At 36.0% G+C, this 27,458-nt stretch overlaps 1 protein-coding gene across 1 annotated transcript in view; it reads left to right on the forward strand.

Annotated features, from left to right (window-relative positions):
* The window catches only part of LOC150104559 (methionine aminopeptidase 1), a 172,653-nt gene that overhangs the window by 87,913 nt on the left and 57,282 nt on the right, over window positions 1-27,458 (forward strand). Inside the window, exons 8-9 of the mRNA XM_090395775.1 lie at window positions 1,318-1,388; window positions 21,619-21,750. Coding sequence (XP_090251901.1) covers window positions 1,318-1,388; window positions 21,619-21,750 — 203 coding nt within the window. The remainder of the gene's footprint in view (window positions 1-1,317; window positions 1,389-21,618; window positions 21,751-27,458) is intronic.

A 27,458-nucleotide genomic window follows, 5' to 3' on the forward strand; every position in this document is an offset into this window, starting at 1 on the left:
CGATGACCTGGAAGACTTGGAACCCACGATGCTCTTCTTTAGACTTCCGACAGCAAAACTGACTGGACAGTGGACTCGGGTAAGAGAAGGTTTAGAAAACCGTGAGACAAATGATGCTTCTCTTTTAATTTCCAACAGTGAACTTGACATGACAGGGACTCAGGTAAGAGAAGGCCTAAAAACATTCTAAGACAAAATTCCTTCCCATGACTTGCCTTATATATGCCCTGACCTCCATTGTGCGCATGCACGCGTCTCTTGAAAATGATCACGTATTGACCTTTGGACATGCTGACATCATCTTTTGCATGTCTTTGGAAATTTCCATCTATGACAATTCTCAGAATTCCTCGTTAATTTTAGCATTAGACTTACTGATTTAACATTACTTAATGGCCTTGCATGATGGCATCATGTGCCACATTATGTTAACAAAGATTTAATGCAATATTATTGCAGAAAAGATTATTTCAGTCAAAAAATTAACATTATTCTAATTACATTCTCCTAAACAAAAAACATGTAATAACAAACATGATAAGTTACAGTCACATATCATGAGAGATTTTACACTGCCATTATTGTGTGTTTGGCTTTGGGTTGGATATTATAACACATGAAAATCAGTGAAGTTGATCTATGGATCTGTTCTGTGGATTCACTTGTACCGTAATTAATTCATATTTTAATATAGTATTGTAATTCTATTAATTTTAATATAGGGAATTGTAATTCATGTGAAGCACAGTGATTTTACATATTAATTTTTTCACCCATCAGAGTTCAATTAAAAATGCTCATGTTTCATACAAATGTGGAATTCATATATTCCATAGCTCTTTCATGAGATAATAGTAACAGTGATGAATTACAAGAATTAATTAGTATTTGAAATTGGAATAAAATAGGATATTGAATAACTGCAATCAGTTTTTGTAGATTTTAAAAATTGGGCAGAACTGTAGGTACATTGTTGATTTGAGTTGGAAGTATTTATAGGAAGAATATATACTAGCAATCCATCCATTAATAATAAATTTTAGCAGATACTTATTTTCCTAAATTTCCTGATATTGGTCACAAAATGTATGTGAAATTGTCTAAGAATCTGCTTTCAAAGTTGTAAGTAGCAATGAATTGTGTAACTCTATGACGTTTAGAAAGCTCTCACAGACATAGCTGATATTAAGAAACTGTTAATAAATTTTGTGATTAATATCACAAAATATTTCGATCAATTTTTAGTGGATCGCAGAATATTCAAAGACACTGTTTTCTGTAGTTGTTCTTAAATTTTTTTTTTTTTTTTTTTTTCAGATCTGTGAATGAAGTCATTTGTCATGGTATTCCTGACTTGAGAATTCTTGAAGATGGTGATCTGTTAAACAGTGAGTATATTTTCTATGCTTAGTCATTGATAAGTACAAAGTACTCCTGGTTTAATTAGTTGATTATACATGTTTATTTAGTTTGTTTTGAGAGAAGGTATAGTTCACTTACAAAATAAAGTTAGCAATATATATAAATATACATTCTTCCTCCCCCCCACACACATTACTTATTTTAAATGGAATTCATGCACATGGCCAGTTTGTTTTAGAGCATTTATGATTGTTTAGGTTGCTTGTTTACCAGATTTCTACAAAAGCAAATATTTACTGAAAAAAAAATAGTAGTGATATATATTGTAGCTAATAGTTTGCAGTGCCAAGTTTTTATCTAGGATGAATAAGTTCTTCAGTATGTGTGCATATATTGACTTGGCATTCCATCTCTTATTCTGTGTGTGTGTGTGTCAACATTTCTGGAATAACTGAAGCCACAGGATTTGTCATTTAGCCTTTTACAGTAAGGTAATTTTTAATGTGTATGTTCAAGTTAATTGTATAGGTAAGTAAAGGATAGAAATTGGTTACCTTGCTTCCAATCTGGAAACCTGGTAACCATGGAAGTTCTCATATGTCCTGTAGAGCTGTATTTCAACAGTGCCATTTATATGCATCGATTATACCATTATTTGGATATATTAGTTATTAGGTGAATTAGCCTGATAAATCAATCTCAGTTCTTGATTCCTCTAAATCTAATGATTAAGGTTTTGCTTGCCATAAAACACTCTGAACTTTTTGTTGAACTCTCACCTTCTTGACATACTGAGTAGAATGGAATGGGTGCACTTATGTACCAATCCCATTTTGATCAGTAATATTGATGAATGATTGTCTTTGGTTAAATAAACACCAACAATTGGTCTGAAAAGTGTAACACATTTGATTAAGGAGGTGGTTTAGATCTGTGGTTAGGGCATTGTCATTTGAACAGATATGTTTAGCCCTGTTGTGTAGTGTCTTAATGACTCCATATTGACTCCCTGTTATGAGGGGGGGGGGGGAGGAATTGTTGGTGAATGTATCTGCCTGTATATGTTTTCTATAGACTGAGAAAACCAAGGTTCCATCAGGCTGGCAGGTGACAAGTGTGTGTCTAAGAAAGGAAGAAACCCCCACATCACCCAATGAAAAAAAAACAGAAGTTTATAATTATTAATTATATGAAGAGTCAAAGGCTTCAATTAAATAAGTTGATGCCAAATTGAAGCCTTTGGCTCTTCATATAATTAATAATTTATTAGGACACCTTCTTGGCAATTCTCATAGTAGTGTATATGTAAGTTCTGTTTACTACAAACTTGGAATTTCTAGGTCTACGTACTCGCCGATGAGACCTCAATAAAGGTTGAAACCGGTCTGGGTAGTGACCTTCTCTCACTCATAATGTAGAACAGTAACACATCTCCTAGGAGCTGGGTTTCACATTATGGGGAAATATCAAGAATAGTGATCGGAGCTTGCTCCACCCTTACCATGAGTTGCCTCAGTGTTGCACTCCCTAAAGGGTCATTTGTAACACTATCCAGGTATTTGCTTACGCTTGGACTCGCCGAACTTTATATATTTACTATATTCGGCTATGAAACAATATGGGATGCGATATCCCTTAACTTAAGTAAAAAGAAGTTTATAATATTCACTGTTCCTGTGGCATCTGCTATGTAGGCCAGTCGGGGAGATCGGGAGAAATCCGCATGAGGGAACATCGAAAAGATGCACAAAAAAAAAAAAAAGAAAGAACATAAGTCTGGTTTGGCATTTCACACAACATCTACTGGTCATGATGTACTCTGGGACAGAACAAACATATCCTACATTGATAAAAAATGTTTTACAAGGCCAATTTTGATGTCTCCTCCTTATATACAAATGTACCACTCAAAGAATCCTTAGAGCTAATCCAAGCTCAATTTCCTCCTGATATCACCGCCCTATTTCAATTCACAGTGAACTCAGGCTATTTTGTTTGGCAAAGAAAATTCTACAAACAAATAGAGGGGAGAGCCACAGGTTCTCCACTCTCCCCACCCTTGGCCAACTTTTATATGGAGACTTTTGAAGAGAAAGCCTTAAACTCTGCCCCACAAAAAAACCAACCATATGGCTTCGCTATGTGGATGATGTGTTCGATGTTTGGCCACATGGCTCCGATGCACTCCTCTCCTTCCTAACACATTTAAACAACCAACACCCCAGAATCAAATTCACCCTGGAAGAAATAAAAAACAACTGCCTTCCTTTCTTAGACACACTTGTCACCTGCCAGCCTGATGGAACCTTGGTTTTCTCAGTCTATAGAAAACCCATACAGGCAGATACATTCACCAACAATTCCTCCACCCCACACACACAACAGGCAGTCAATATGGTGTCATTAAGACACTACACAACAGGGCTAAACATATCTGTTCAAATGACAATGCCCTAACCGCAGATCTAAACCACCTCCTCAAGACTTTCTCAGCCAATGGCTACCCCCTCCCCATCCCCCAAAAAATATTGAAACCAATACCCCCCCCCCCCTCATAACAAGGATTACTCTAAATCCACCACCATACCCTATATCCGAGGCACCTCAGAAAAAATTACAAAAATCCTGAAAAAAACATGACTTAGCGTCTTGTTACAGACCATAGAAAAAATTGGCATCCATTATCCGCTCTACTAAAGACCCCCCCCACAGACCAACCTGGTGTATATCAGGTCCCTTGCAGTTGTAAGCTCTCCTACTTTGGTCAAGCAGGCAGGACAGCTAATATCAGAATTTCAGAACACAAGTACCCCCCCCCCCACCCCCCCCCCCCCCCACCCCCCCCCCCCCCCACCCCCCCCCCCCCCCACCCCCCCCCCCCCCCACCCCCCCCCCCCCCCACCCCCCCCCCCCCCCACCCCCCCCCCCCCCCACCCCCCCCCCCCCCCACCCCCCCCCCCCCCCACCCCCCCCCCCCCCCACCCCCCCCCCCCCCCACCCCCCCCCCCCCCCACCCCCCCCCCCCCCCACCCCCCCCCCCCCCCACCCCCCCCCCCCCCCACCCCCCCCCCCCCCCACCCCCCCCCCCCCCCACCCCCCCCCCCCCCCACCCCCCCCCCCCCCCACCCCCCCCCCCCCCCACCCCCCCCCCCCCCCACCCCCCCCCCCCCCCACCCCCCCCCCCCCCCACCCCCCCCCCCCCCCACCCCCCCCCCCCCCCACCCCCCCCCCCCCCCACCCCCCCCCCCCCCCACCCCCCCCCCCCCCCACCCCCCCCCCCCCCCACCCCCCCCCCCCCCCACCCCCCCCAGATCCACTATGGGACGTAATGGCACATTTTCTTTATGTATTTTTGCGAGTCCATAAATACGAGGGGGGGGGGATATGGAGTTAAAAGGTTTTAATTTGTTTGCAACTTCTACTACAGGCCAAGAAGTGACCTTAAGGAGCCTGTGGAGTTTTCTAATTTGCGAGTTGGTGGGATTGTTCTTGATAGGGAGGTAAGTAGCCTGATCTAACAATGGAGCATTCAGCTTACCTGTGTAATCCTTTTGGTTAAGCAATACTGTGGCGTTCCCTTTATCAGCTTTGGTGATTATTATTTTCTTGTTTTTCTTTTCTAGTAGAGATTTAATTTCCTTACTGGGCATGTTAGTTTTTGGTGGTTTTGCTTGGTCAGAATACAAGCCACATCCAGTCTAATATCATTAGCAACGTGGTTTGGAAGGTGTCGTATCTCAATTCAGTTCGTATCATTTAGTTATCAGGAGTTATTAGGACACTACACAACAGGGCTAAACATATCTGTTCAAATGACAATGCCCTAACCACAGAACTAAACCACATTCTCAAGACTTTCTCAGCCAATGGCTACCCCCCCTTCACATCCCTGGCATCCCTTATCCGCTCCACTAAAGATCAACCCCCCCCCCCCCCCCCCAGACCTACCTGGTGTATACCAGATCCCTTGCAGCTGTAAGCTCTCCTACTTTGGTCAATTTGGTCAAGCAGGCAGGACAGCTAATATCAGAATTTCAAAACACAAGGACTACATCCGGTTTCACCAATACAGCCATTCTGGGTTTGCTGACCATGTGCTGGATACCCACCATAGAATACGACGGAAGAAAGCCAGGATAATACACCCTAGTAAATTCAAATACGAAAGGCTTTTCATGGAATCTGTCTCAGCACTAAGAAACAATCTATATTTCAACAAATTTTGTTGCATGAGACTGTCCCAAATTTGGGAAACCTACATCAGAAGACTTTCAGCCCAATCGCCCAAGAATTCCAACACTGCCTGCTAGGGGGCACCATCAGGACTTTAAGGAGAAAGAATAGCTTCCTGCTTTGTCCTCATTTACGGTTTGTTGTGCTTGCGTGCACTTGTCTTGTTTTTAAGTTTCTGTGAAAATGGCAACGTGACGTTGCTGAAATATTGGAAGTGTATTAAAATTTATTTTAATGTATATCCTAGTATACGTTGTAATTTCCTTAAGCTATTTAGTAAAAATGTAAAAAACTAAAGCCTTATAACACAAAGTGCCACAGTATTGGAAATAATTTTTTATTTGCTTTTTTCCCCCCATAATTATACATAATAGTTTATATAGCTGTGCTCAGGTTTGAATTAAATTTCAACTGCTTAAGTGATAGTGTTAGTCCCTGCCTTTGTCTGTATTCAGCTAAAAGTGTCAGTTAACTATATTGATAAATTTTTTTCTGTCAGAATGTTTCAGATTTGTATCTAAGATGGTGCATTGACATAAAAAAAATGAATTAATTTAATTTCAAAGGATGAATGAAGCTCAAGTATAAAAAAAACTTAAACTACTATAAATATATACAATAGATGCACTTCAGTGTGTTAAACATTCTCTTTATCTGTCTAAGGAAATCTATCAAAATCATATTCTTACAGCACCTATAAGAAACTTAAATAAACAAGACTTTAAGAACATGGTCAACCTTCCTTATATCAATAATGTAACAGATAAATTTGCCAAACTTCTCTACAAATACAACATAAAAGTGACTTTCCTGCCACTTGAAAAAATATCAAAATCTCTTCATCCTCCGAAACCTCCACATCACCTAATGAAAAAAAACAGAAGTTTATAATTATTAATTATATGAAGAGTCAAAGGCTTGAATTAAATAAGTTTATGCCGAATTGAAGCCTTTGGCTCTTCATATAATTAATAATTTATTAGGACACCTTGGCAATTCTCATAGTAGTGTATATGTAAGTTCTGTTTGCTACAAACTTGGAATTTCTAGGTCTACCTACTCACCGATGAGACCTCAATAAAGGTTGAAACCGGTCTGGGCAGTGACCTTCTCTCACTCATAATGTAGAACAGTAATACATCTCCTAGGAGCTGAGTTTCACATTATGGGGAAATATCAAGAATAGTGATCGGACCTTGCTCCACCCTTACCATGAGTTGCCTCAGTGTTGCACTCCCTAAAGGGTCAGTTGTAACACTATCCAGGTATTTGCTTACGCTTGGACTCGCCGAACTTTATATATTTACTATATTCGGCTATGAAACAATATGGGATGTAATATCCCTTAACTTAAGTAAAAAGAAGTTTATAATATTCACTGCTCCTGTGGCATCTGCTATGTAGGCCAGTCGGGGAGATCGGGAGAAATCCGCATGAAGGAACATCGGAAAGATGCACAAAAAAAAAGAAAGAACATATGTCTGGTTTGGCATTTCACACATCTACTGGTCATGATGTACTCTGGGACAGAACAAACATGTCCTACTTTGATAAAAACTGTTTTACAAGAAAATTCAAAGAGACAGCAAATATGATTAAAATTCCTGCGCAATGCAACAAAAATCAAGGTTTGATTTTAAATCAAGTTTGTTCAGCGTTTATTAAAAATTTACAGACCTCGGACAGAGTGAAAGTTAACAACAGAACGTGACATCAAATAGCATTGTTTCCAGTTAACACGTATCAACAGTAGTATAGATCTGTTATTCGGTTTTTTTCACGAACTTTTTTGATGTTCATAATACCAATAAATGAACTTGTTTTTTCATAATTTCTTATAGTTTGGGCTTTGTTAGTTATCTTTACCGCTGAAGATGTTAGTCTGATGACTAACGAAACTTGTCAGGTTAAAAAAGTCTTTTTTAATAAAAATTTGGTCACAAATAATTCGATTGAAAATCATATTCTATATATCGAAATTCTTATTCAATACAAAAATAACTGTATGGCCATTCTAAGAATTGCATAATATGAGTTCAAAGAAAATATTCTCACTCTCACACTTGAATTGAGTTCTGAGGGATAACATCAGATACCAGAAAACCATTCATTCATTCTTACCTCTCAAATTCCTTAGAACACAATAAAAGTTAAAGATCCCTCTTGATGATTATGCTTTCATATATCTTCTAGAAAGTTAATTTCATGAAAAATATCTTTCCTGCATTTGCTGAAATAGACAGGAAGATAATTGCTCTGAATGGTGATAATAGAGTACATTTAATTTAATGGTTCCAAAGTTATGTCCAAGTAAAAGAACTTTGCTGCAGATTACATCTCACTTCACATAACATTCTCACTGAAATACAAAGGCTTAATGCATTGCACTGTCCTCAATATTTGCTTCACAGTTCCTCCTTGGAGAGTAGATAAAGTTGCACATAAAAGCCTTTTAGAGATCACAGATAAATATTCAGCAGTTTTTTCTCCTTTCCAGCTCTGCTTGCTGGCTAGTTCCTATTTCCTAGAAAATGTTTAAAAAAACACAACTAATGTGCATGTACCGAAATATCTAGTGACACTCAGTTGACAGTATGACTGTGATAGTACAGCAATTACACTTTACAACGGTGCACCACATGGATGCACTATTGTGAAATGCATTTACTTCTGTGTAAATCCCTAAGGATTACAATAGTGTGGTAAACAAGTTGACCCATTTACATTCAAGATCCATTTCTATCACTACCTCTTAATCACATGGCATTTCTGATAATACTAAGGCATACAAGTTACATTAACAAATGTATATAATTTTTTTAAAGTATTATAGCAAATTTTAAATTCCGTTTATGAAATTTCTACCTTATATCATTCTATAAAACAAACAAAATAAGTATAGCACTGTTATGCAATATTTTTATGACTAGCTTTTTGCCATTATCCTTCTTACTTTGCACTTGGAAAAAACAGTTTTGGTGGAGGAGCAATAGCAGATATCATGCCCCCCTCCCCCATTACTGTTGTCTTCGCATGTGAATATGGCAGCAATAAAACCTAGTGGACCAGCTCTAGGGCTCATATCAAATTATGAAGGACAAACAATATCAGCTGTCTTTTTAAAAAAAGTGTAATTTTAAAAATTCATATAGCCATTTTAATAGTTTTGAGTTTATGATAATATTCATTCATTATACACTTAGCTATTAAATGTTGTTTAATATTCAAAGTAATGCATGATCGTTATATGTGCAAAAAAAAAAGGTATCCACCATACCACTTAATGGAGACCTTACATCTGCTAGGTTATTAATGTGATTTTAGTATAAATCACCATATGACTGGTTTACACTATACGAAATTTAAAAATTTCCATGTTTGCTCTTTAGAGCAGGGTTTCTGGACTACTGAACAAAAATACAACCTTTCATGTGTTGGAGAGACATATAAAAAAAAATAGTGCTTATGAGGATTGCAAGGTTGAATATTCTTCAGGTGGTAAATATTAATATAATCTCAACATTAGATTGAAAATAGCAAAATAAATCTCATTGGAAGACTAATTTCACCCAGCTGTTAATAATATTCCATTTTACTTCTCTGAGCATGAAAGTGCAGGAATCTCCTTTAATTGTCTGTTTTCTTTTTTAAAAAGTACTTGTCTAATTATTGTCACAATGTGAAAATATACAGTGTAATTCTAGGATATAAGGCAAAATTAAAGATCAATAGAATTATCCATGTTTCATTTTCAAGTAGATAAACTAATGTTGAGATTATGGTGTGTCCATAAGTTGTATAGATAGAAACAAAGTATCAAATATGTAAGTTAAAGATATCAACTTGTGTAATACTGGTGGTGTGTGTGTGGTAGGGAAGCATATGGTATTGTGGATGGCTAAGTATTGTTTTTAATATTATTTAATGTAAACTTATCATGGAAGTTATATGTCCAATTTACTTTGTTAATGTGTCATCATAGAATTTTTTTGTCACGCTGTTATAGCATGAGACTGTATATACTTATAACAGTCATGAAGAATTGCAGTGGTGATATAAATTATATGGTATCTGGCCACTCATTGGCAACTTAGTATTTGGCTGGTACTCTAGTGAGTATTTATAGCTGATCGCATTGATCAGCTAGCATTTGGACATCTGCTAGGTTATTAATATGATTTTAGTGTAAATCACCATGACTGGTTTACACTATATGAGCCAGATATTGAAATGACAAAGATCACATTGGTGTGCTTGGGAGGGTATAGTTATAAAAATAAGTAAAATAAGATCATCTGTTTTTTGATCTAGATGTGATATCAGTTCCCTTTCACATTTAGTGCTAATATTATCTATTCTGATTTTATTTTCTTTAAGATTATATTTACACTTATCATCTCACCTTGTTAGGTTACTTTTTTTTTCAAAATGTGGAAGTATCTTAAATGAATTTCTTTCTATCTAAAAAGATTGCTTTAATCCATCTTAGTTTTAGTATTTAGTAAGGGAGTTAACCTTTCAAAGTTCCAATGAAAGGTGAAACTACAAACTTTTAGGTTGTGTAACTGAATAAAAAGATTGCATCAGAACTATTAAATTTAGGGAATGGGGAGGGGATATAAGTAACATTTATTTATTGTATATTGCTTCAGAATTTTTATTTTGTATTGCTGCATTTCAAAAAATTGTGTGCTGACGAGTGTGACACTCACAGCCATTTAATTTTCATATCCTGTTTTTAAGTGTAGTTTTTTTTTTTTTTTTTTTTCAGTAGTCACTATAGATGAAGCTGCTCTTCCTTCTAAGATAGTTAATTTGATTACTCCCTGAACATTCTTAGAAGAGCAGGGTGAACTGCTTGTATGTCTTTCTCCTATGCTTTTCATTAGCTAGATTAAATTACAATAACTGAATCTGCATTAAGAACATTTTAGACTTTGTAGTTGGAAGTCCTTTGTTGGCAAGCAGACATCCTCATCTGAGGACATTATGCACTAACGCTAACAGACTGCAGACATATTTCTATGGAAATGACTTAGACCACGGAATTTATTTTCATTGAAAGACATCAGAAGTATGACGAAACAGATTATAAACAATTTATATTTTGCTGAAACACTGTATGAATGATCAAAATTTGGATTACTTAGTACATACAAAAAAAGTAGAATGATTAGAATTTGCAGTAGAGCTAAGTAAATCAAGAACGGTCTTATTCTCTTTGCCTCATTTTGTATGGAAAATGAGGCAAAGACTTAAAAACATTACAGACAGATTGGAACTTCACATCTACCACAGATGTATCTTGTTTTACTCTTGCAGTGTGCATCTCTGCAACAATTGCCATTAGCACCTGTTGTCGTCTTTAGGAAGTGTCCACCGCTGTCAAAACATTTCTCATATGGCACAGAGTGAGTTTTGCGTTTCTTTAATGCTGGTGGTGTCTGACTTGAAGGGTGCCCTCTTTTCTTTGTACCTATCTGAACTAAACCTTGATATATTAAAGCAGTTGCCACTCTTGATTTGAATTCCAACAAATCCAATTTTTCTTTTTCTTCCCATTTTCAAATGATCCGTGCATTACAAACAAGTATGTTCAACATATGGTAAAACATTCTCATATACCATTGTTTGTTCCTGGTATCATTTCGATACAAAGCCACAGGAGAGTCCATAAGGTCCACTCCACCCATATGTTTGTTATAAACAGCTATGCTGCAAGGTAGTGGAATTTCAACATACTTTTTTCCTTTCTGGCTGAACCTTTGACATACACTGACAAGCTCCTTTCCTAAGTAACTAGATACCACATGCATGTACCCATATAATAATATCACCCTCCTTTAGTTTCTTAATTAGGGTGATGCTCATGAAGAAGTTGTCTGCGGAAATTTAAGTTCTTACCAGCAAGATCATGACAAAGCCTAAGTACTACATTTTCACTTGCACTGAATGAGTTTGAATTTTGTCTTCCAGGATCTGCACCTACACAAAGATCAAAACAATATACATAGCCTGAAATGCCTGCCCTCACCTAGATTTTGAAACCCCATTTTTTTGGTTTCTTAGGTAAGTATTATTTGAGTTGTGAACGTCCCTTGAATGGAATCATCATCTCATCTACACTCTGAAATTCTTCTGGGCTGACAGCAGCAGCATGGAACATTTCATGAAACTTTTGCAGCACTGGTCTTATACATATTGCTTTGTCTTTATTGTTGGTAGGTATTGTGTCTGAATCAACAAAATGTAGATATCGCCTTATGTCCTCCCATCTTCACTGACATAGCATCAGCTATAACATCCATGTTCAGAAGATCAATGTTGCCTTACACATGGGTATTTTATGTATGTCATGACAAGTATAATTCCAAGATAAATTTTGAGTTTAGTCACAGTAAGTCCTAAATTATCTTTGCCTTTACAGCATGTATACAGATTAGTTTGTTTCACAATTTTATCTGGAAACAGCTGTAAAAAATAATTTACTCTCTCCGTGAATATTTACTTGGTGTTTTCCTCTAAACTATGGTTCAGTACCAGCAAAGGGATTATCTTTCTCACTAAACCACAATGGTTGTCTCTGCAATGGCATATGGCTGTATTTTGCACACTAGCTGGACTTTGAATGTTGTGAGTCTGACCAACAAGGGAAGGACACCGAACATCGCTGTTTTCACTTGAACTGTCACTCTCTGTAGGATCATCATCAGAATCACTTAGCTCCAAACTATCTTTAGATTCCTCCAACAGTTTTTCAGTCTCCTCTTCAGTGAGTCTTGTGGTAGTGGCCTTTTTTTATGCCTGATGGACCTGGCTTTTGGTTATCCATCTGTAAAAGAAAAGATGATGCCAATTAACACACATACTATTCATATATGTTTGCAAAAATAAAATTATAAAAATATTGTACAAGAACTTTCTAACCTCAAACTATTTGCCACATAGATTACCTTGCAAACATATTGTCCTCATGAGGACAGGTTGTTTTCAAGTTCGTTTTATGAATATGGTAATAAACATGTACAAATTAAATAATCACATTTCATTTACAAGGTATAACTATATAAAACCATACTAACCTTTCCAGAAGACTCATAAAATCACCAAATTCAAATCACAAAACAGCAGCTTTTCACTTCCTCCTTGATACCACCATGCACTGCACTATTCCTGTAACTCTTTTGAAACTCCTGCCATCTGGTGTGGTTTTTAAGAACACTTCGGTCGCCCTAGATATGGACTACATGCATACAGTAACACTAAATTATAAATGAATAATTATTATGAGGGAAAATGTGTCCTCATATGAGGCCCTTATGCATGAGAGGGTTAAACAGAGAATGGAAGTTATCCTGATATGTACTGTGTTAAACTACAGTTTTGACTGCCCTAATTAATCCTGAAGAGCCTAGCCTCTGATGGGTAACGGTGGAAGTATCGTCTGTTCGCAATTTACTGCCAAATAAGATATGGGAGGAGTCGTGCATGTGTTGTAGCATGAGTGACTCATTAGCTAGCTGTTGACCATTTTACTTTTGCTGCATTATCTTTTGTTGTCTTCTACAAATAATTTATAATGTGTGCTGTGATTAAAAAAAAAAAAAGAAGTCCTATCAGTTGTGAGGTTTGTGGTATGATTACAGTTTTTGTTAGCAGAAAACAGTAGTACTGCAGAAATTCACCAACGACTAGAAGGTTTACATGCAGTGGCGGATTACCCATTAAGGCAATGAGGCACGTGTCTAGGGGCCTCAAGCTTTGCCCCCCCCCCCCCCCCCCCCCCAAGACAAGACATTTTCCTATAGTGTTTTAAAATAGATTTATGTTTTCAGTCAACATCATAAAAATCTTGAATATTTTAAGTGAAAATTTTTTCAACACAATTATTACGTTTTAATACATATTATGAACCGCACGCACTATCTACTCTTTAAATAATGCTGCAATACCAATATCGGCGCTAGTTGACAAGCTTCATATTTTGTATTTTGAACAGCACGCGATATCTATGCTTTAAATTAAACCGCATTACCAATGCCGACGCACGGCGCTGTTGACAGCTTCGAGATCACAAAAACTGATTGCATTGCCGAGATAGGAAGTTTTGCCTGGTTGCTCCTTAACTTCATTTGTTATTGAATCGTGTAAGAGTGAGGTGTTTGTATCAGAAATAACTTTTTAGTGTTACTTTTCGTGTTTTCATTATTTGAGTGTAGTGTAATTAAAAAAAAACTTTGTCTAAAAAATTTAAAAAAATAAATAAAAATAAAATAAAAAGTTTTATTTATCATCCTAGGCAGAAAAATCCAGAAGTTAAAAAAATTCAAAAGTACGAAATTTCATTTATTTTCCGCCTAACTTTTATTTATTTTTATTCTTTTTTAATTATTATTTTTTGGGGTCCCCAAATATAATTTGCCTAGGGGCCCCAACTATCCTTAATCCGAAGCTTACATGCCTAACATAATAAGTCATAGTAAGGTTAGGCAAAGTTCTTTGTTTAAAGAAGGCCACTACAATGTTCATGATGATGAGCACATTGGCTGGCCAAGCATGGTGATAGAAACAATGTGGAGGCAAGAGTGAACACGAAAATTTGAGAATCGTCATTTCACAATTATTGAAGTTTCTTTTGAATTCCTGGAACTTTCATGCTCAGTCATTCATGAAATTGTGACATATAAGAAATTTTGTGCTAGATGGGTCCAAAAATGCTGATATGCATGTAAACAGCAATGAGTGGAATCAACTCAAAAATGTTTGGAGTGTTATGAAAATGAAGCAGATGAACTATTTTCTTGTATTGTGACTGGTGATGAAACGTCGATTCAAAACAACAATCAATGCAATGGCACCATTCATCTTTCTGAAAGCAAAAAAAAATGGAAACATGCACTATTGGTCAAAAAAAGGAGGCCACTGTCCTCAAAGATCAAAAAGGGATCTTACTCATCGATTTTCTTCAGCGAGGAACAACAAAATGTTAATGCATATTGTGAAACACTGAAGCCACTCAGATTAGCAATTTGACAAATTCAGAAGTTTGGGCAGGAACTTTTTGACCACCCATCCTACAGCCCAACCTTGCACCCAATGACTACTTCTTGTTCTTGCAGAAGTGAGGAACTGATGAATAGCATAACTCAGTGGTTGAACTCACTGGCGGCAGACTTTGTTGCACAGTATGAAGATGCTGGTGCCACAATACCAAACTTGCCTGGATGTCAGTGGTCACTGTGGAAAAATAAAAATATATATGTAGGTATTTTAGCATATAATAAAACTTTTTTTCCTTCTCTACTTTTTAATTTTTGACCAGAACTTGACATGCCTCATACTAATCATTTTCATTAATTAGACACTGTAGTTTTCTGATTAGTTGAAAATCAAAGTAAGATACTAATACTTAAGAATACATATTGTGCTAGCTTGAAGTTCTATTTAAATATTTGTAATAAAAGGCATAGATGGTTGAGACAAATGTTTGTTGAAAGCTGTTAACACAGCACAACATGATAACCATCACTTAAGGTAAAAATTAAGGGACGTTTTCCTGAAGGTAGTATATTGGGACTTCTTTGATAAGGTGGGTGGATGGATAGATTTTATGTTATTGAATAATTCAAGGGAATTTTTATTTTTTATTTATATTTGGAATAGATTAGTTCATTATACTGGTAAGCACATTTCCATGTTATGTACATATGACAATTCATTATTGTTTAATAATTAAGCATACCATATAGTTATACTTGATTACAAATTAAAATCAGGATTACATAACAACCAGGATATAACCAAATATTTAAAATCAAGAAAACAAGTTTACTATTGATAACTAGACATTTAAAAATGCCATTTTGAATATTGTGGAACATTGATTACCTGAAATAATAAAATTAGTACAAAGATATGTGCTAGAACATGTCTCCAATAGATCTTACTATCATTTATTATCTTCCAAAATTCTGAAGCAGGCTTGAAATACAAACACAAGTCATTAGATCTGTTGTTTTATGTGGAGTAGAAATTAGGGACATAGCTGACTAAGATGCAAAAGCTTTTTTAGATCTTAGAAAAGTATCTGGACCTGTAAGAGAAAACACAACATATGAATGGAGAGGAAGACAGTCAAGAACTACAGGGTGTTTCAAAAGGGGGGTACCATATTTATTCAAATATAACTCGCCTTGCATATATCTTACACCCCGATTTACTTTACGAAAAATGAAATTAAAAAGTTTTGCTATATACTTCATACATGAAAAAAGTTTACAACTTTAAGAATAGCAAATGTTGTTATGGCAGAATAGTAAAAAAAAAAAACTTTTGGATGTATTGTTGCCATTATTCCTGGTGGTCTTACACCTTGTCTACAGCTCTTGGATGTCTTCTTCTCTTCTGTCTAAGACGGGTTGAGTCTTCTCTTGAGCAGGATCTTCCAGTCTTCTCTATTCCTTGCTGTTCGAAAAAGTTCCTTATGTTCTGCATTCTGAGATGTTCTTTATTAATTTAAGCCAGGTAATTCTTGGTCTTCCGGGTCTTCTTTTTTCGGTTGGAAAAGTATTGATTAGGACGTTAGGAAGTCTGTCTGCATCCATGAGTACAGTGTGTCCAAACCATCTCAGTTGTTGTTTTCTATTTTTTCTATTATTGTCTTTTTATACAATAGTTCTTGTCTGACTGTGATGTTTGTTTTCTTTTCTATCCAACTTGTTCTATTTATTTTTCTTAAGCATTTCATTTCAAATGCCAGCAATTTTTCCTCCTCTCTTTTTTTAACTGTCCACGCTTCTGCTCCATAGATGACTGTTGGTATAATTATTGCTTCATATAATTTGATTTCAGCTTGCTTAGATATCTTGTTTGTTTTCTAGATTTTCTGTAATTTTCTCATGGTGGTCCATCCTATTGCTATTCTGTGTGTGATTGTTTTGAGTTCATCTATTGTTTCTGTTAGTTTTGATCCAAGGTATATGAAGTTGTCTACTTGTTCGATTTGTTCTCCATTTAGGGTGGCTGAGATGGTAGTTCCATTCCTAACTATTTTCATCACTTTTTGACTTTTGTATATTTATTGTCATGTCATATGTTTTGCAGGTTTTGTTTAGCTTGTTGATCAACTTTTGTAGTTCATTTGGGGTTCTTGCAAGAAGGACAAGATCATCTGCATATTTGATATTATTTATGTTTAAACCACCTTACCCCATTCGTCCTGAAGATACTTTCAGGCGCAAACTTTGTTTGCTCACACTTGGATAAAGGATTAAACTAAATTTATTATACTCTAACCAAGTGAAAAATAAACTTTCATCAACTTCAATATGTTTAAACCACTGACATTGATTCCAGGCTCATTATCTATTGCCTTCTTTACAACTTCTTCTAGATATATGTTGAATAGGCATGGGGATAATGGGCATCCTTGTATTACTCCTTTTTGTATCTCTGTGGGTTCTGTTGTGAGTGGGTCCTTATTAATTATTGCATTTGTCTTAGAGTAATATTTTATCAGAAACTGTATTGTATATTTGTCTATTGCTTTTTCTAGTAGAATTTTAAGAAGGATTTCTCTGTTGATGTTATCGAAAGCTTGTTTAAAGTCCACAAAACAGCAATATAGTTCTTTATGGTCTTCCCAGCTGAGCTCTGCTAGTTGGTGCAATGTGAAAATTTGGTCTATTGTTGAATAGTTTCCTCGGAAACCAGCTTGTTCTATGCTTAATCTATTTTGTATAATTCTTATGAATATTTTATAGGTGTGAGGGAGTAAATTGATTGGTCTGTAATTTCTGCAGTCTTTTGTCTCCTTTCTTGTATATTGGGATGATCTTTCCAGTTGTCCAGTCATCTGGGATCTCTCCTGTTTGTAGTATTTTATTGAATAGGGTTGTTAAATATTCTATTGATATGCTGCCTCCATATGACCACAGTTCAGTAGGGATAGTATCAATGCCTGGTGCTTTATTGTTTTTCATCTGTTTTATTGTGTATCTAACTTCTTGTAAAATTTTTTGGGTGATCATTATTTTCTTCTATTGTTGGCATTGTAGTTTTGTTTCCTTGGTGGAAGATAGTCTTAAAATGGTTTGACCAGATTTTTCTTATATATTCAATATTCCCGGTTTCAGTCATCTTGTTGTTTATCATTGTTATTGTTTTTGCTGAGAATTCCTTTGTAATTTCTCTTACAGTATCATGGAAAACTTTTAGTTGCTTTGTTGGTATGCTTCTTGGCATTTCTTAGCTCTTTCTTCTAACCATTTTCTTCTAACCCTTGGATGTATCGATCAACAAACCATTCAAGGACTACATACAAAAATTCTACATGCAGTGGATGGCAGCCAGCAGCTACGACCTGACTCCGGCAGGGAAGATTAAGAGACCATCAGAACTGTTGTGCAACTGGATTTTGAGATCTTGGGACATGATTTCACCAGAAATAATTGCCAAGAGTTTTTTTAAAAACCAACATCTGTAATGCCCTGGATGGGAATGTAGATGACAGACGCTATTTGGGTAGATTTGACAATGCACTTGAGGAAACTGCTCTCGAGCCTGTAAGTAGCGATAGCAAATAGATTCTTGGTAAGTCATACCCATTTTCAGTTTTCTTAAATCATCGTGATCTTATGATTCTGAAATGATAAAAGGACAAGCAATAATGAAACTGTTTTCATTTAATTACTGAAGTGTTGTCACTAAAGATTCAAATATATCGCGTGATGAAGGTATGAAGGTGAGCGGCTGATCACGTAAATAACCTTGATAATTAAAATTTAAATGCATTAATTTTATAAATAATGTGAGCAGTTTATTTATTCGTTCATATGGAGTTTTCCACCTTTTCTCGCCTATCATTAAGCCCACTTAATGAAGGATTAAGTATATGTATTTTATGACTTTAAATTCGTGCGTGTTCACGCCTAATGTCTGTCAGGTAATGAGGAGGTGCTCCAGCTTGCTTGAAATTTGTCCATCATGGTCATCATCTAATTGTGGCATTAGGTACCCAAGTAGCATGTCCAGATATACACCACCAGTAATGGTAGACTCCAAAAGAAGAAGAGCCCATACACTTTCTTATGGCGCAAAAAAACATTAGCCTTTGGGGTGCTGCAAACATGTTCTATGATGGTATGTGGATTTTTGCTTGCCCAAATTCTGCAGTTGTGTTTACTTGCTCACTTACGTGAAAAGTGCACTTGTTACAGAAAATGATCGTGTCAAAAGTCCTCGTGTTCTATTCTACTGATCTTTTCTGCACAGAAATCCTGGCATATCCTCTTATCGTCTTTCTTCAAATTGTTGCATGAGGGTAAATTATAGGGCCTTAAATGCAGATGCTATTCTAAAACACACCACACAGTCACATGTGGAATTCCAATTTGGCAAGGCACCTGTCTGGTTGACTTTCCAGGGCTTCTCTGGTAACTTTCCCAAACTTCTTCCACAACAGCATTGGAAGCACACAGCCTTCCTGTTGACCTTGGATGTTGCACAGAACAGCCTGTTCTTGTCCCATGTGTAGATCGTGTGCCTATTAGTAGGTCCTTTGCTGTATTGCCTGTGTAAATTCCTGTGAACTTGTGTTGCAGACTTCATTTTCTCAAACCAAAACACCATTGAAAGTCACCATTTTCAAATAGTGTGATGCATCACGCCATCTAGTGTTGTCATTTGGTAATAAAGTTACATGACAAAATATTGATGTTTCACCACATTATAACACTCGCTCAGCTTTTGTACATCTTCTGCGTTATTCTCTGTTCTCCTGCAAAGTTGTGTACACCCTTTTGAAACACTCTGTATATAAACTCTATAGATTCCCAGTACTAACTGATGAAATCAGAGCTTGCAGATTGAGATGGCTTGGGCATGGGGGGAGGAAGAGAGAATGGCTAAACAAGTGTTCAAAATCACACCTGATGGAAAGCAACATAGAGAAAGACCATGAGGAAGATGCACCTAAAAGAACTTAGCTGAGATTGGAATCCTGGCCTGAACTGGTAGACTTCAAGACGGAAAGAAGTCTACTAGTTCAGACCAGGATTCCAATCTCAGCTTTTTTATTAGAAGAACATAAGTTGCAGCAAAGAACCACAAAGGTTGAGCAAACTCAAAGAAGAGTAGTTGAATTGTATATCAAAAAATATTTAATCCTAAACAAAATGTGTTTTGCTATTAATAGTCTTAACATTGAACATGGAGATGATGAATGCTTCCTATTCTCAATTGCTAAATTTATGCTCTTTTAGTGGCTAGACAGCTGTGTACTGTTTTATGGTATGTTTTCCAATGTACGTCTTCTGTTTCTCTCTCTCTCAGCCATCGTGAGTCATTCTGCTCTGCCACTGGTAATAACTTCTAACAAAAATGTCAAACTTATTGTCAAATATGGAGCTTTGAGTCTTTTGTATTTGAAAAAAAAAAAATAAATAAAAATAATTAGAAACTTCAGTTTCTTATTCTTTGTGATTTTTGATACATCAGATTATCTGACAAATAATTCTTACAGTGAATTGACTGTATCACAAAATTCTGATATTGTGAATGTTTGTAGAAAGTAAATTTAATTAGAATATGGAAAATGCTTTAAACAGTATGAAGTAATTAAAATATCTCAGAATAACCAGTTTTGTGGTTGACACAATGATTTTCTCATCTCCTAATAGAAAATTTTCTTTTCTGACTTCAAATTTTTACGAGGGTGGTCTGAAAAGTTCTCGGCTTAACAATGAAGAAATGAATTTATAATTTCAAAATTATTTTTATTTTTCAGCATAATCTCCCTTAAGACTAATACATTTATTCCAGCGTCATTATCCTGTCCCTGTGGTGGTTCTCAGTAAGATCTGCAAAATACCCCTCTACAGCTGCAATCACCTCTTGATTCAAAGAAAAACGCTGAACCAGTGAGGAAGAGTTTTAGTTTTGGGAAGAGATGGAAGTCAGAGGGAGCCAAATCTGGGAAATAGGGTGGATATTCCAACAATTCATAGTGGAGATCCCTTAATTTTCCCATTGCCAAAACACCTTTGTGGGCAGGTGCATTGTCCTGATGAAAGATGATTTTTTTTCCTTCTGCAAACAGTCTTTTCTCACGAATTTTTTCATCTAGTGTGGTTAAAAAATCAGAATAATATTCCCCGGTTATTGTTTTATCCTTTTCAAGATAATTAATAAACAAAATATCTTTAGCATCCCAAAACATCAATGCCACGACCTTGTCTTCTTTGGTGCTAAACAACCGGCTTCTGTCCACTGTTTTGACTGCTGTTTGGATTCTAGTGTTTAATGGTGAATCCAAGTCTCATCCATAGTAATAAATCGACGCACAAAATCAGTTTTATTCTTGTTAAAACGCTTCAAGAACTGTTCAGAAATTTTCATGCGAGCGTGTGTTTTTGATCTACTGTGAGCAAGTGCAGCACCCTTCTTGTGCAAAGCTTTTTCAATTGCAATTCTTCATGCAAAATATATCTTGCACGTTCTTTTGAAATGCCTATAATCTCAGCAATTGATGTCTGGTGTAGTTACACTTTTTGGACATCCTTCACGTAGATCATCTTCAAGGCTGGTACGGCCACTTTTTAACTCGCAGCCCATTTCTTAATTGTCGAAAATGAAGGAGAAGAGTGCCCATAAACTTTTATTAACTTTGAATGGAGTTCTTTTGGCATTAAACCTTCTTTTACAAAGAATTTTATAACCACTCAATACTCAATTTGATCCAATTCAAGGGATGCAGACAACACTTTAGCTTCAGACAGCTGTATAAAACAAACTACTTGATGACTTGCAATTTCACATGGATGCTTATGACAGATGTACCAACTTAGCAAAAAAAAAAAAATCGTTGCGATAGTGTTGGTATCTATGGTCGAGGCTGAGAACTTTTCAGACCACCCTCATATTATATAATTTCTTTTCCTTCTCATTCTTGTCATGTTAGCTGTTACTGTCAGAATAAATACTATATGAAAGCAACTAAAATAATTTTTTTATTTTATTTTTCAGTTGATATTACAGTTTATCACCGTGGTTTTCATGGTGACCTTAATGAAACGTTACTTGTAGGTAATGTTGATGATCAGGGTAAGAAGTTAGTGAGAGTTACACATGAGTGCCTGATGAAAGCTATTGAGTCAGGTTAGTGATTTTTGTTCTTAAAATTTGTTTTGGAATGCAAATGAAGTACTTTCATATTTTCTTATAATTTCCTTTTGTTACCATTCATCATTTTCTTGTGTGTGTGATGTACTCAATCACACACACACACACACTCTCACTCTCTCTCTCAGGAACTTGTTTACTGCATAGTGTGATAGTCAAACATGTTTGTAAGTTTTCTAAATAATCCTTAACCCTTAGTTTTTTGACAGTTTGACTAACTCACTTTTGGGTGAACTGCCTGTGAATGCATGGCTGGGAAGAATTAGGTATACTTTTCTATTTTATCCTCTTTTTGAGGTAATTGAGTGTAAAGTGAGTCTACATATAGTTAAGTACCTCCACTGCACCTATTTGGAAAGACATAGTTTGAATTCCATCGAGAAAATAAGGAAATTTTATTAGTGCTTCTTATTTTTCATGTAAAGGTAAGTTTGCTGGTCTCCTGCACAGATGACAGAGGTTTATCATATTGCAGAACAGATAGTGGCTAGAGAACAGACTTAACAGGCATTTAACAGATATGATACACTGGTCCATACCTCCAGTTTAAAAAGCCAAACATTTTAGGTTCTGTTTGTTGTGTCTAATTGCCAGTCAAATTCACGATATCAGTGGATAAACGTGTTTGTGTGGGAATCAATTTTTTACGACAATCCCATCTATGAATGGTTATAAACTTATATATATTAAGTGCCATTTAGGATAAGGATCACTTCACATTTCCAGTAAGCAGAATAGTAGTTTCACAGTAAATGTTGAAAATATAAGTATAGAAGAATTTAGGATAAGGATTACTTCACACTTCTAGTAAGCAGAATAGTAATCTCACAATAAGGTTTGAAAATGTAGGGGATAGGATATAAAGGTAAGTTCAGAGTAGTACCTAAATGTACCTTCATGGGAGGCCGAATGCTGTTCACTGAGCAAACCACACTGACTCTATTCCTTATTAGTAATTAAATGGAGGCCGAATAGATGTGGAAAATAGCACTGACAATGACAATTTTTATCCATATTATTATTATCTGATATCCCCATGGATTCAAGAAGTCATTGATGGAGATCTTACGTCACCCACCCCCTGCTGTCATACCTTCTCTTAAACTCATTAACACTAGGTATGCCCATCACTTCATCAAGTTCCACTCATTCATTGCTCTGTGAAAGAAAAATCTAGCTCTTACTCCTTTCTTAACTGCACACAAATTTTACTTCCATGGATGCCCATTGTGCTCTCTCCCCACTTTCTGTCACACCACTCTTCTTTCTCCTGTTTACCTATATCTGCGGTCCACATAGTCTGTCTGTCCTTGTAATATACATTCAATAATTCCAATATAATTTGTCTTCTTTTCACCCTTTCCATGGCACTTCATCCCCTCAGAACTCAGGAGACCAAATCTGTGCATAGTAGTCATGTCAAGGTCTTCTAAAGAGGCAAAATGACTTCCTTATCCTAACATGTGGTTTGTTTCAGCATTGTAGTTATCCTGTGAAGTGTATTTGTAGTTTTTGCTATTTGATCTTTGAACTTCAATTTACAATAATCCAAGATTCATTGCTTCATCTGTTTCTCCAAGTATAACCCCACCAATATATGAGGTAGGCTCCAAATGTTTCTGGCCTGACATATAAAATATATGCCAACTGACAGATAGCACAATCTGTGGGGAGGTTAGTGTACCAGTTTCAACTCTCTACCTACATCATTCAGCTGGAGACGCTTGTTTGATTAACACATGGCATGTTAGGTGGCTGTAATGTTAAAAATTGAATACCACGATGTAATAAAGTTTTCACCAAAGAGGGATTTTTCTTCAAGTGCTCTCAAACAGCATTTGGATGTTGTTTATGAGGAAGCTTCTCTTTCATATTCCACCATGAAGAAATGCTAAACACTTTTGCCTAGGAAGAGAACATTGAAGATGATCCTTGTGATGGTTGGCCTGTGGAAGTGATGACTGAGGAAAATGTCTCTCTTGTTGAGGAGGAACTGCTCAATGACAGATTGGTGAAACTCAAAGAAATCTCAGCAAGGTTGGAGCTTTCTATAAACCGTCTTTCACATCATTCATGAGAAGCTTCACATGATGGTCAGTTGCAAGGTGGGTGCTCCCCTACTTCTCTCTTGAATTCAGAAGGAGCATCATGTCACCTGTTCCTGCAGGTTTTTAGAGCTTTGCCAAGGGAATCAGACGAAGCACTGCTGAGAAAAGCCAAGGTCACTCAGTCCACCAAGAAGATCATGGCAACAATCTTTTGAGATTGCCTGGAAATTCTCGTGATTGACTTCAAGGAAAAGTATCACTGTGAATGCAGAATATTATGCTTCACTCCTGCACAAACTGTGCAACTCCATAAAAGAGAAGAGACTAGAAATGCTGAATCATGGTGTTCATCTGCTTCATGACAATGCTCCAGTCTTTGCAGCTATTGTTGCGAAGGCTGCAATGACTGACTGTGACTTCCAGGAGATTTGAACACCCTGACTCACCTTACAGCCCAGATCTAGCACCCAGTGACTACTACGTCTTCTTGAAACTGAAGAAAGACCTTCAAGGTAGAAAAATTGCAAATGACAGAGAGATGCAGTTTTAGGCTATTCTGCAGACAAAAGTACAGACTATTTTTTTTTCAAGGGTATAGAAATGTTAATTCAAAGATGTGAAAAGTGTGTTGAAGTAAAGGGAGATTATGTTGAAAAGTGACACAGTTCTTTCTATCACCTCTAAAAGTTGCTCAGGGCGAAAACTTATGGGACTTATCACCCCTCATAATATGCCATTAGAAATCTCATCATGGCAAAGTGTATAACTTTACACTTACTAACATTGAATTGACAGCCATTATGATTTGTCCATTTCCTGCCTATCTTTGCATTACCTGCAAACAGTTCAGTAACAGTGGTTCAAGGACTAATCCCTGGGATATACTACTGCTCACCTTAAATATGGCAGATTCATCTTCCACATTCTGCTTTCTGATACCTCTCCATCAGCCACCCACCTAAGTCTAGTGTATATTCTATCCCATATTTTCTTATTTATACAACATCCTTTCACTTTCCTGTGGTAGCCTGTCAAATGCCTTAGCAAAATCCAATGGAATCATACTATATCCATTCTCTTTATCCAGTTATGAATAATAATATTATGAATCTTGCTCAGACATGACCTCCCTTAAATAAATCCCATGCTATTTCTTGCAAAGTATAGCTAATATGTCAACCCATTTTTGTATGTGAGTTCTTACCAACTTCTCTGAAATCTTCCCAACCACTCCAGAGATATATATACACAAACCCACATGCCAAAAGGTTGCAAAACCTATAGCATGCCAATGCCCTATGTAGGTAAGAGGAAAAGATGAAAGAAGGAATCTGTTGATATCAGCTGAAGCCATACTTGAGGTCAGGTATGTGTGCTATCTAGCAACTGACATACTGAACTGTGTGAGGTTCTGGATCCTACAGTGCAGCTTACACCTTAAGGGTGTCATTCATAATGCATTGTAAGGAGGGGGAGAGAGAGAGACTTATGGATCCTGCTCTAGAATGACAATAACTTATTCTACTATTCTGGTAAGCAAATTAATGATAATACATTTGATCTCAATGTAGCTAATTTTTAGAGACAAAGGAATATTTCATAAGGATCATTTGATATAGCAAAATTCCTTGACAATGGCATTGATGCTATGGGTTTTGAACTGGAATTTATTAAAGTTTTTATTTATTTTTTTATTTATAGGCATTTCATTGATGTTGGCTGTGGTAAGTGCTGAACTATATGCTTTCTTTTAGTCTGGTTCATTCCATCTTTTTGGAAATTTAGATTAGCAGAATTTTCTCAACTGGGTGAATACAATGCTGTCAGCTAGTTAACATAGATATTTGCTTTTCGTTATTGTTAATCTTGCTCCTAGTTCACTGCATTATTGCATTGCATATTTAAAACTAAACATTAAATTTTTAATTTTTATACATTCAGATTGGCTGAATTCAAATCTGATTTCATAATTTCTTTATCACATTATTTTTTAAGGAAAGGAATAAAAACATGCATACAGGTAAATTCTAATAAAAAAAAACAAACCGAAACAATTATGTGTTTTAGTTTTTGGAATAATATTTCAAAATCAGAAATAACATTTTTTGCCAGCAATATTCATTTATAAGTACATTCTGGAGATTCTCTGAATTTTGCAAGTATTGGAATTCCATCATCCTTGGAACTACTTTTCCATAGTGGTGGGCTATAATGAGATTTTTGCCATGTTCATGCTTTAGATTCATCCGAGTTGCTTGGGAAAAAATTGAGATGCCGATGAAGAGGAGAAATGCACCATAATGACATATCACAGGCCATGAATTTAAACACCTGAACCTCTTATTCATGCTATCAGCTTATGTAGGTGTTTGAATTAAAGGTGACCTCTTGATTTTTCTGCTTAATTTAGTTTATCGTTAAATCGATGTTTCTGTAATTTTCATTGTTTTGTGGGTAATTAAAAATATCTAACTTCAATTTGAGAGTCAATTCCTCAAATAAATACTCCAGTTTTCTTATTTAGAGCTTTAATGCAATTTTACATCAAGACTATTCACTTTAGTAGAGGTAATACCAAGATATTTTTCAGATCTGCTAGAGACTCGTTCAAAATGTTTTTCTGTCCTGAGGAGGTGATGGGGTAGGGATTCCATTTAAGCCAATCTTTATGAATATAATCATGTGGCTATTCCATTTACATTTAAAAAAATAAAATAAAATCAGAATTCTTAAAATTCAAATATCTTAAGCTGGCCAGTAAATTTTAACACTACATTGCACCAGTTGTATTTATTATAGTTTACCATATTTACTTGAATATAACTGGCATTTTTTTTTTTCAAGATTAAAGTTATATTCAAGTAAATATAATAATAATCATGGTGATCTTATAATTCTGAAATAATAAAAGGACAAGCATTAATGAAACTGTTTGTTTTAATTTAATTACAGAAGCACTATTGCTCAAGATTAAAGTTAAAAATTCATCATGCAAGATATATGCAGGGATTTTCAGAAACTTAAGTTTCAGAAAAAACTATATTGATGTTTATTAATCAAATCCTCAGTATTCATTATAATTTATAATTGCTCACATTATTTATCAAATGAATACATTTAAATTTTAATTATCTCGTGAATATTCAAATATATTCACGAGATATATTTGAATCTTTAGCGACAGTGCTTCTTTATTTAAATTAAAACAGTTTCATTAATGCTTGTCCTTTTATTATTTCAGAATTATAAGATCACCATGATTTAAAAAAGCGAAAAATAGGTATGATTTACCAAGAATCTCCTATTCGCTATTGCTACTTCTGGTCCTGAGAGCGGTTTCCTTGTGTGCATTGTTAAGGTCATCTACCCAAATAACGTTATCTTTACTCTCATCCAGGGCATTAAAGATATTGGTTTAAAAAAATAAAAAAATCCATTTGCACAACAGTTCATGGTCTCTTAATCTTCCCTACCTAAACTTTCACCTAACCTCACCTCATTCAATACTCCACCTCTGCGCAATCCACAATTGAGTGGAAGTCAATGTTCTCACTCCCATATTTCTATATTCTATAGAATATTCTATGCATATGATTGTTGCAATATTAAGAAAAGATTGTGACTCAACGGCAAAGG

This window comes from Typopeltis vanoorti, chromosome 7, assembly GCF_054136105.1.
Source record: "Typopeltis vanoorti isolate ZY-2024b chromosome 7, IOZ_Tvanoo_1.0, whole genome shotgun sequence".
Lineage (NCBI taxonomy): Eukaryota > Metazoa > Arthropoda > Arachnida > Uropygi > Thelyphonidae > Typopeltis > Typopeltis vanoorti.